We start from the raw sequence: 11,615 nt of genomic DNA, 5'->3' as shown, positions 1-11,615 counted from the left end.
AATAACCTGTGCATAAGCTGTAGCATTATTTTTATTTAGCACAGAATGGCTAAAGCTAGTTTGTAGTCACACCAGTTGGTTTTTTTTTTCCTCAAATATTATCAATCCTGTTATAGTTAGAAAGAAATGTATGATAATTATAGATATATTTATATAAATAATGATTGTAGTTTAAAACTGTATAATTTTTTTTATGTTTTTAGCAGAAACTTTTTTGAACTTATTTCAGCTTGAATCAGTCTAATTTATTGCTTTATTTTGTGTTAATGTCTAAATATCAATAAATTAAATTTTATAAAAGCTTTTGTTCATTAAAGCTCAGCTATCATTATTTTTCTGATTTTTTTTGTTTTGTATTTAGTCAAGCTATAAGTTAATATGTATTAAAAATAAAGAGAAGGTTATATAACCTTTTTAATTTTATTATACATTTGATACAACCCAATTTTTTATATTAAACTAAATAATTTTCATATTTTAGCAAAATGTTGTTTAAAGTTGTTGAACGTTATTTTTTACACTATCGGCTCTAGTAACAACTTTTAGCAGATGTATTTTTTTTAAAAACTATTAAGAATACCAAATGAAAAACTTGATCATTTATATATGTATATTTATATATAATTGCTATGTTTGAAAGTATTTGTGTTTTACAAACAGGAAAAACAAACAAGTTAAGTACTTTATTATTTTTTATAATTCTTTGCACACTTTGTGTCATTTAAGTTCATTTTTATAAAAAGACTGAAGACTTTCAGTTTAAAATTCCTTAAATAGATTATGATACTAAGTTATGTTGCTAAGTTATTCATAAGCCTGTAGCCAATTAGAATGTGTACATATAGTTTAGTTATATGAATATTTATTCTGAATAAGAGTATGTAGAAGTTGGTCCTCAAAACAAAAGTCTTGATTGTACTTTTTGACTTTAGTGTTAAACAATAGTATCTCATTTTTATAACAAAATTTTGAGGTGTAGAACCTAATAATAACCAATAGCAGAGTTCGTGTGCGCGTCAGGCTAAATCAGGCTAAGTCAGGCTAAATCAGTTTTAAAAAAAAGTTTAAAAATGTCAGGCTAAATCAGTTTTTTAATTTAAAAGTTCAAGAATCTCAGTTTTTCTCAGTTCAAATGCTTGAAAATTTTTGATAAAAAACAATTAAAAAAAAAATAGATTAAAAAAAATTAGAAATCTTATTAAGATCAAATTAAAATGTGAATTTATTTCTAAATAAAGATTTAGTTATTAAAGACAAAATCAGTCACTATTTGTAAATATAAATGCTAAAGACCTTTTGTTGAATCTCTAAAAAAATTTAAGAATCTTCATTACTTTGTTTTGAGTAGATTATATATGTCATAATTATAAAACTTCATAAAAAAAGTACAGTGTAAACATTACAGTTTAGTTCAACAACTTAGCTGTTTGTTTGAATTTGTTTACGTCAGCTATGTTTTTCAGAGCTTAGTTAGTTGAACTTTTCTATTTTAAAGGCTTTATACCAAATACTTTCTAGATTAAAACTCTTAGCAGTTTATTCATATATTTTACAGTTTGTTTAAAGTTATTAGAGATATTCACAACACTAAAACTTAGCTTTAAGATATAAGTACTAAGTTTTGTGGGAGTACAAATTTTAGGTACAATTAATTTTTCTTTACAAGAACAAAACATTTAAGGTTTTTTTCTATTTAAATGTAAGCTTTTTAAATCTGATACGACGTCAACAATCACTGTATGTATTTAAAGTTTAGGATTTATAATTACGTTTCAATATTAAGTATTAGTCAAAATACTATAAAAAACATTTTTGCTTATATTAATACTTAATACTTGTGTAAGCGTTTCATTTTAAATTTTAATAAAACACGACAATGCACATCAATTTATTATAAATCTTCTGGTTATAGTGCTTTTACTTAGTGCTTAATTAAATTGAACAATTGTGTTTAGTAATATATATTAAATTATTTCAGTAGTAATAGATTTAATATAACACTTCTTTAAAACTTTTCACTGAATTTCTTATGTTAAAGGCAAAGGGGAATGTCAATCACCTTTTTCACAATTTAGTCTTATTTTATTGAGTTGTTACTAAGCTATGAGTTGCTTTTTGCAGATTAAATGATTTTGAGATAAAGCTAGTTGAAGTCGGAGACTACAATAGTACTAATCAAGACCCCCCAATACCTAAATTGACTTCTAAAGGGGATTTTCCTTACTTTGAAAAAATGTCAGGCTAAATTGTTCTCAGTCAGGCTAAATGAAAAAAAATTTCGCGCACGAACCCTGCAATAGTAATATGTCTTTTGAAACTTTATATCTATCTACTTATTTTCTTAAATGATTTAAAATGTTATGAATTAAATATACGTTAGTATATTTAACAAAAAGCTTAAAACAAAAAGGGTTGCTGTTAGACTATAGTAAAAATTATTATTTTCTTTTTGCAATAAATAGTTTTAAAAACAAATGTTATTAATAATATTTTAAACATTAAAGATTAAAATTTCATGTAAAATTGTTTAAAGTCAATTTTTTTGTTAAATAAGCCAAGTTATTTACATAAATAATTATTTTTGTTGGTTGTTATTAAGTTCTGGACTTCAAATTCAGTAATAAAATACTTTTTTTTAACACAAGTTTAAATTAGTTGGTGTTTATATTAACCTGTAGAACAATAGATTAATTTTTGTATTATTTGTTAGCTATTTTTACATTTTGTAAAAGTATCAATGAAGATAACAAGGAATTATACAAGTACATGTACAAAATTAGACAGTTATGATTTTATTTTTCTTAAGCTTGTTTGAAACATTCAAAAAAGTAACAACTGTTGTTAAACTTTTAAACTAACATTAATAAGTCAACACTACCAGCAGATTTAATTAAAGTATAAAATAATTACATCCAGCAAAACACTTGCATACAAATACATACAAAATGAGTTCAGATTCAGAAGATTACAGTAGTGATGGCTACTCATCGGAAGATGAAAACCAGAAGATGGACAAAGTTCTTGATGCTCTCAATGTCAAGGTTTAAATAACTCTTATATTTATAAAATATTAGTAATTAAGTAGTAAGTATTTTTTTAAGTGTTTAGGCTCATTGAATGTTAAGGTTTACATGATTTTTTTTTAATTTTTATGTTTTTTATTTCTTTTTTAAAAATAACAAATTTTACATTTTTTAAGGCCATAGGTACAACATGTTTTTTACAAATTGATCTTATTTTATAGAGTTTTTCTATACTTCAAAATGCTTTTTATCGTTTAAAAAAGTTTGAATTATTCTTTGAGATATGATTAGTCAAAGTTGGGCTGCATAATAGGTTCCCTATGGAAAGGGAAAACTAAAACAGCAAAAAAAGACTATTTCATTTAAAATCTATCTCCTCCTACATTTTTAAGCAAACTTTCACAGTCTAATCTTTATACAATAACAAAAAAATGTTACTTTGGACTTTAAAAACTTTAAGTAAAATTTTTTTTTTGAAAAAAAGACTTATTTTTTTAATTTTACATGACATTTTATTTATTTAAATAATTAAAATTCATAAGTACAGTTTTTCTTTTAATATAAGGAACACTTTCTGAAAATTTGAAGAAGATTGCTTGTAAAATGAAGGAGGAGATAGATTTTTAGTGAATTTTAAAGTTTCCAAGAAAATTAACCCTGGAAAATTTGCTATCCATATGTTTGTACGGAAACTTTTTACAAAAATTAGTAATATCTCAAAAGTTAATCAATATTTTTGAATTCTCTAAAAACTGGCTTGTAGTTTGTGCTAAAAGCTTTCATTTAAAAGATAAAGTTGATTTTTGTAAAAAAAAAAAGTTTGACCCCCCTATTGCCTTAACACTGCTATTATGATTCTTTTTTTGCATTATGTTGTCTGTTTTTCTTATACAACCAATAAAATTTACATTTTTAAATATTACGATTTTGAGTAAACTAAGTCTTATTATTATTTTTTTATTTATCAATACTATTAATTTTATGAAGGAAGAGGAAGAGAAACAAGCCACCAACAAAAGACGCAGGACTCTGGTTGACGGTCCAGTGTTGGATGAGAGTGACACGGCTTTTGGTGACATATTTGAAGAGGGAAATGTTAAAGGTTGGTGATTGTATTTGTTTTTTATAGTTACTTATATTAGATGTTTTAGTATACATAAAATCCATAAGTTTTTTAGATATAAAATCTAATATTTGTTATTTTACAAAAATTAATACTCTTTTAGTTAATATGTTTAATTTTTTTATATAAATGTTTGCATATTCAATTCAAAATTTTAATAATTGAATTAATTGAAACAATATACTAAGGATGCTATTTGAACGAATGTTATTGAATTCAATAAACTATTAAATTTTTACTTCAGTCTAGTCTTTATTTATTTAAGAATATTAATATTTTAGTGCACACTTTTAAGTATATTGCTCTGAAATTATTCACACTTGTTTCAAGTTTTTTAATTTAAATTTACTTATTTAAGTTTTTTCTCTATTCTTGTTCAACTATACCAGCTCTATTTAAGACTTGATCACTTTCATTAAAAAAGTTCAACTTTATCATATATTGTGTAAATTAAGCTTGTGAAACTATGTACCTATCTTTTAGATTACTTAAATAACATTAAATAATATTATTGAGAAAAATTGTAGTTTTTCCTAAGAGTTTACTTTCAAGAAGTATGCTTTAATAATTTTTTAAGTTATAACAATGTAATTCACTAGACTTTTTTTAATAGAAAATTTATGTATTTTGTCATGTACAAACTATTTGCTCTTAAAGATTTTATTTCGAGTTTTGTTAATTTGTTTCTCAAATATATGCGTGTATCAATTTTAAATTTTTAGGTGAACAATAGAGCTTACCTTACCAAGCAGTTTATGGAAAAGCATAATAGATTGTTATAGAATATTTAATTTGAATAAAAAATTCAATAGTTTTTATTCTGCTAACTTGTTTTCTGCATATAATCAATTATAAATAAACATTGAAATAAACACTTTATCTAATTACGAGTAACATTTTCAGGCGACCAAATGAAGAGAAAGATGGAGATGCTCGAAAAGAACAAGAAAACGTTGCAGGCCGAACCGAGCAAGCCGGAGTCGAAGCGCATCCAGATGAAGGCGCTCGCCATCAAAAATAACAAGGAGGCTTCCAAGTGGGACGATCACGCCCAGCTGATGTGGCGGGAAGACCACATAATGTTCCCGCCAAAACAGAAGCCGCTGAGGAGCAACTACCTGGGCAAGATGGGGGCAAACTCAAGAGGTGTGGTTTTAGTTGTATGAATTATTTTATTATGGATGTTTTAATTTTAGAGATTCTTATAAGTTTATGAAATTAGAATTTACGCTGATTTTTGTAATTTAAACAGTTTATTTCTACCAATAACTTTGCAGGCATTAGAGTAAGGTATTTTTAATGTTTTTTTTTTGAGATTTAATTATTCAATATGCTTAAACGAAATATATCACTTTGATTTTAAACTTTTTAACTTTAGTATATCTTAAACATATGAACCTATATAGTCAGTAACTTCAATTGTTGGAATTTCAAAAAAAAAAACTATAATTACAACTACTCAAAAGCTTGTCCTGTGCGCATGTATTTCTCGGTTGTTTAATTACTTTTACTCTAATACACGTACAGTCACAACGGCCAGGAAGCCGGTTTGCGATTTGGAAGCCCAACTGATGGCAACGTACGGTCCGAAAGACAAGGAAATCGATCACGGCAGGTATGTATATGTAGCGCATTTGTAATTTATCATCTCATTGTAGTTGTTGTAATAACTACACAGGTATGTTATGGGTAGTAGGGTGCATGACTACTCAAATTCTAAATTTATTATTAAATTATTTTTTAAATAAATTTTTACCTGTTACAATCTTCACAGACCTATATTTTATATCTATTTAAACCAGACAACTTTAAACAAACTAATTAAAGGTGGCGGGGACTGACACTAAGAGACAAGGAGGCGCTAGAGAGGATGTCCGAGCAGGAAGCGAGGGAGAGGCTGAAGCAGCTGCAGAAGAACAGGGTCTTCATGGGAAGGATGCAGCAGATGTACAAGAGGACCAAGAAGATCAAGAGCAAGAACTTCAGGAGGGTGCAGAGAAAGAAGAAAGAGAAGGTTCGAATATACCATTTCATAAATAAGTTTCACTTTTTTTATAATTTATTGGAATAATATAAATGTCATTTTACTGTTTTAAAGGTTAAAAGATGTTTTTTATAAAGATATTTTAATAAATCAAATTGTTTATTCTATTATTAAGTTTTACCTTTTTAAAATGATTGAGTAAAATGTTTTTTTGAAAAAAAAACCATTGTTAAGTTAATCAAAGTTATCTTGAAAAAAAAGAACATGAGCTGCCATAATTTCAAAAAGACATTTGTTTAAACAAATTACTAAAAATTTGATAATTTAAAAAATTATAGTAAATTATAAAGATCCTACATTTAAAAAACTTATCAAACAGGAGCAGCAGAATTTAAAAGAGCTGCAAATAAGCTATACATAAAACATAAATAAACATGCTTCACACACATATAACATTTAACTATAAAATTTAGTGATTCTGAAAAAAAAAATCAACAGGAGCAGCAGAAGTTGAAAGAGCTGCAAGGGAGCGACGAGGAAGATCAGGAAGACGAGGAAGAGGAACACATGAGAGCGAGAGCCAAGGAGAGGGCTACGTTGGCTCACCGGGGGCAGGGAAAATGGCACAAGAACAAGGTTAGGGTTGTAATTTATTTAGGTGTAATTAAGTTTTTTGTTATAGCAACGTTAGTTTTGTGCAATTTTATCATAATCATTTTATTAAGCATAAGAATAAGGTAAATATTGCAATGTATTTTTCATTAACTTTATACTGGACTGAAATTTTAAATATATAAAACGATGTTAGTGATTAGAAACTTTATGCTAAATAGAAGTAAATTAATAAACTAATCTATTAATTCAAAATTGAAGGCGAAGATTGCCAAGTACAACGAAGACGTCAGGGAAAAGATGAACGCCGAAGCAGATCGACACAAGGAACTGATGAAGAAGAGAAAGGTATTTAAATATTAAAATGTGTTTGTTGTACTGCTTGATTTAATTTAACCTGACTTAAATATTTATGAAAAGTCTATTGTAATTAAACAAATATTGTATTGTTAAGATGAAGAAGGTTACTTAGTTGTGTTTTTGTAATAATTACGTTTTCAAACCTATAATGGTACGTTGTAATACTTAATTTAATGTTCAGAATGTTTATGAGTGTTTATAGAAGTTAAACAAGTAACAAAAAAGTTAAACGTACTTAAAAAATTTATCAGGTTGAAAGAGACAGCAGCGAATCCGAAGAAGATGATGACGATGAAGGAGAAAATAATGATGTTCAACAAGAGGTTGTGAAACCGCTGAAGTCTGATAACAAGTGGCTGGCAGCTGAACAAGACGACAGTGAAGAAGGTTGTTTTATAAATATTTTCTATATAAACTATTTGTTTGAATTTTAAAAATATATTTGTGTTATAAGTTCAGAAAAAAAGCTTATCAATTGTATAAATTTGTTTTGGCATAATTTTAATTTCTTTAGGTTTAAAACAACTAAAGACAAACAGATAAATGCTGTAATTAAAGAATATGTAAGTTTTTAAATAGTTAAATGATGAAAAATATAAATTTACTTTTGAAACTTTTGGTTGCTTAATATTTTATTAAAACTTAAAAGATTGTCAAGAAGAAGAAGCAGACCATGAAGGCGCTGCTCAGGGAGACGAAGCGTTAAGGAACGAGCAAAAGTTCACCAGCGCGTTGGAATCACTGAAATCGTTGCAAGCAGCAGAGGAGGTGGTGAAGGCGGCCAGGGAGGAGCAGGAAGCCGAAGAGAAGGAAGAAAACACTGTGATGGTGCAAGTTGAGACGGAGGAGGCCGGTTTGGACGGAAAGGGGGAAACGAAGATGGTGGCTGTGGAAAGGAAGGTTTGTTATGATGACAAGCGTATATTTATTTTTCAAGATTTTATTAAGCAAACTAATAAATATATTATACAATTTAAATAACTGATAAATATATAAATTCTCTTCTCGGTAGTTGTTTATTTTCTAAAAACCAAAACACATAATAACAAACGTATTCATAATTCTCAAACGTGATAGTTTCAATTCAGCGACTTGTCGGAATGTTTTTTGTAACAAGTGATTCAGCAGGAGGAAGTGTTGAAACCGGTGAGGTTGCGCGACGGTGAAGAGGAGCTGATCGTCGTGGGAGGAGGGAAGGAAGTTGAGAGCGAAGTGGACGACCTCATGAACGATTTCGTTCCGGGTGAGTGCTTTTCATATTAAATATCTTTGCTATCTATTTGAAATTAAATTATAGCCAATTGTACATTTTACGAAGTTTAAATACAATAAATTTTAAAAATAATTAAAAAAATCACTCAACTGTAATTTAGAATGAATTTTTCTAAAAACCTTTATTTTTCTCTTGCCCCCAAATTACCATATTTTATGGTAAAATCTCATATATGTATATATGATGTTCAATTTTTTCCACAGACAAGAACGCGGGGTTGATCGAGGAGGCGTTCGAGGAGGACGACGTGTGGGGGGAGCACGAGAAGGAGGAGGAGCGGAAGAGGGAGAAAGAGATGACGGAGCTGGACATGCCGGGGTTCGGTACCGGGTGGGCAGGGGAAGGGATCACCCAGAAGAAGAAGAAGGCCAAGGTTGTTTGGTTGCAAATTGATTAGAATATAATTATTTTTTATAATTTTCTTATATGTTGTAAGATTTATTTTATTAACACGACAATTTTTTTGAGAAAGTTATTTATTTTTGACACTTTTGTCAAATAGAGTAATAGCATTTAAAAAAGTAAAGTTCGCATTGCATGAATGACAGAACGAAACACAGTTGAAGTTTTGGTTTAAAATAAAGTTTTCGAATGTTGTTTCATGTTGTAGAAGAGGAAGATGAGGGATGTGGAAAAAGAGAGGAAGAGTTTCGCGTGGATCCCGACCAAACACAGAGATCTCGGTTTGACCAAGATGCAGGTTTTTATTGAGTTGTTGATATATATGACTGGGGTAAAACTATTTGTTTCTCATTGAGAAGTTGTTGAAATAGCTACAATGTGCACATCAAAACTTTTTTTTTGTATTAATTTTGTTTTAAGCTTATTATCTTTTATTTTCAAAATAATATTATATATTTAATAAAGTAGTTATTAATATTTGCAGTATAAACTTACCCATCTAAACTACTCGTAAAACTTATTGTCATAGTTCTAACAACAGCTTTATTCATAACAAACAAACGTGAACATACCAACGCGCAAACAGGTGCAGCAGATACCGTGGGAGTACCACAATGATTTGCCAGCCTTCGAGAGGTCACTGGACTACCCCGTGGCGAGGCAGTACAACACGGCTCTCTCGCTCAAGAAGATCAACCGGCCCAAGATCGAGACTGTTTCAGGTATGCATGTCGTGTTTGTTATTTAGTAAATAATCAAAAAAGGTTGAAAGAATATCGAGTGTCGAGTACATTCATTGCGATCTAGTGTCAACTAGGGACGTAGATTGCTGCCGGTTCCAAACATAAAAATTTTGTTACGATTTAAACACATTAAATTAAAGTGAGTTATACATAACAAAAATCAATCTTGTCAAAATGTAAGCAAAAATTAATGTTTATTAACAAACAAGCAAATGAAGGCTTGCTGAACCTACGACCCTGACAAAAGAAATTAGATTAACAAACTTTTTACAGGCAAGTTCATCAGTCCAATGCACCCGGATGTAGTGAAGGTGGACGTTGGTCAGAGTAGAAGGAGGAAACAGCAGAAACTGCAGTTTGGCATGACCAAGAAGCAAAAGCATTATAAGAGGGTGGGAGAACTCGGAAAGTGAAAACTAAGAAAACAGTAGATTTGTCTTTTTGTATTAGAAAATAAATTTGAAGTATGTACTATTAGAGTTTAGTTGTTTAATGCAAATAGTTGAAAAATATTTAGTTTTAATTGCTATGAGCAGTTTTATGTGTTTTGAAAATCACAGTTTTTACTCTTAACATTTTTAAAGCTTTACTTTACATACAAAAGTAATAAATTGCTTATTTAAAAAAGATACTAAATACTACAAAGTGATTGTTTTGATAAATTTTTTTCTGGAGTTGTTTGTTTTTATATTTTAAAACAATCTTGTATTTTTATAAAGTTAGAACTTTTATTATTTTATATAGTGATTTTTAAAACTTTAATAGGCTAATATTTATAGGTTCTAAACGTTTATCTACGTTTTTAACATTATTTTGTCTTAGAAAATTTGTGTTTTTATTATTGATGATAAAAAACAGTTATTTACTTAATGTGTTTTTTATTTAAAGTTAAGTAAATACAATTGGTACTATTACGACTAATTTGTTTACAAAAGTTAAGTATATATTTAGAATTTTTAAACGAAGATAAGCGTAAAATTACCTGTTATTTATGTTTAAAACTTCTACACTTTTTGAATGATACCTTTGAAGAGTTAATTAAAATATTAAGTCAAGTTTTATATTTACACTTGATTTTATAATGGTCTAAGAAGTTTCATGTATAAAGTATATACTTGTGTTTATGCATCTATTAGTAAAATTTTTGTCAGTTAAGAGAATTATTAATTTGTTTTTTTTTTTCTATAAGAAGATAATATTCTTTAACAGTATATTTAAGTAATTTATTTTAGAGGAAGTGTAAAGCTATTTAGCTTGTAATAAATTAAAAGGGAGTAAGTCTTATATGGTAATTAAATTTCATAGGAATAAGTTTTTTAACTAACTTTGAAAGGGAAATGTTCAATTAGTTTAATTAAGTCATCAACAAATATTAATTTAGAATACTATTGTAGTTTGTGTCGCGAAATTAAAAAAATGCTTTCTTCAAAGTACAAAAACAAGGAAATATATAATATTTTTACTTTCCTGTGCTAAGGTATAAACATTTTTTACCAGTTTTAGGAACAAAATATAATATTGTTTATCAGTAATTCATATCTAGCACACAAGTGGTTTAAAGCAAGCTTAATCAATGATGTTTTAAGGAACTATGCTTTTAAAAGTGGTTGAAAATAATCATGGTTTTATTCAAAAAGAGTTGTATAAAATTTAAATAAGACGTAGTAGATTATTAAAGAAATGTGAATTTGAACTATAAGCTCTATTTTTAAAATTCAAACTTGAAAAAAAAAACAAATTTAAAACTTGTTTCAATACAAGTACTTTTTAATTAGCAACTTTTACAACAGATCACAGTCTTTGGAGTGTCTTGTGTTGTATGGTGATAAGGTTACGGCAGCCTTGTAAGTAATCAATTAAGGTCAAAGTTTTATAAAGGCTAGTTACTTTAAGTTAACAAAAATTATTCTAAAATACAAGCTCATAATTTACGAACTAAGATTTTTGAAGGTTTAGTCTACATGTTTTTGGTTATTTTCGTGTTACTTTGGAAAAGCTTTGCACGTTTATCTTTGTAACTGTGTCCTACCTTTTGGTCTTTCTAATTTTAATTTATTAAAACAAGTAGACTTGTGTACCTATAAATACGATAACC

At 28.0% G+C, this 11,615-nt stretch overlaps 1 protein-coding gene across 3 annotated transcripts; it reads left to right on the top strand.

Annotated features, from left to right (window-relative positions):
• The first annotated feature begins 2,919 nt into the window (after positions 1–2,919).
• LOC145843252 (uncharacterized) lies at positions 2,920–10,189 on the top strand. 3 transcript variants are annotated; one of them, XM_082950725.1, is made up of 14 exons: positions 2,920–3,041; positions 4,011–4,125; positions 5,050–5,292; positions 5,674–5,761; positions 5,974–6,160; positions 6,629–6,766; positions 7,004–7,090; positions 7,354–7,489; positions 7,752–8,002; positions 8,231–8,345; positions 8,579–8,748; positions 8,986–9,075; positions 9,364–9,499; positions 9,794–10,189. In XM_082950725.1, the coding sequence occupies exons 1-14, from the start codon at positions 2,946–2,948 to the stop codon at positions 9,931–9,933; spliced, it is 1,992 nt and encodes a 663-aa protein (XP_082806851.1). In that variant the 5' UTR covers positions 2,920–2,945; the 3' UTR covers positions 9,934–10,189. The 3 variants fall into 3 exon arrangements, 2 of the variants coding, with proteins under 2 accessions (XP_082806851.1, XP_082806844.1); XM_082950718.1 differs by having other exon boundaries at positions 8,228–8,345; XR_014370224.1 differs by lacking the exon at positions 9,794–10,189 and having other exon boundaries at positions 8,228–8,345; positions 8,924–9,075; positions 9,364–9,423.
• Positions 10,190–11,615: the final 1,426 nt, after the last annotated feature.

Source organism: Thalia democratica, chromosome 1, assembly GCF_965202585.1.
Source record: "Thalia democratica chromosome 1, ktThaDemo2.hap1.1, whole genome shotgun sequence".
NCBI classification, from domain to species: domain Eukaryota; kingdom Metazoa; phylum Chordata; class Thaliacea; order Salpida; family Salpidae; genus Thalia; species Thalia democratica.
The sequence above is the reverse complement of the archived record's forward strand: the minus strand, read 5'-3'. Positions and strand labels throughout refer to the sequence as shown.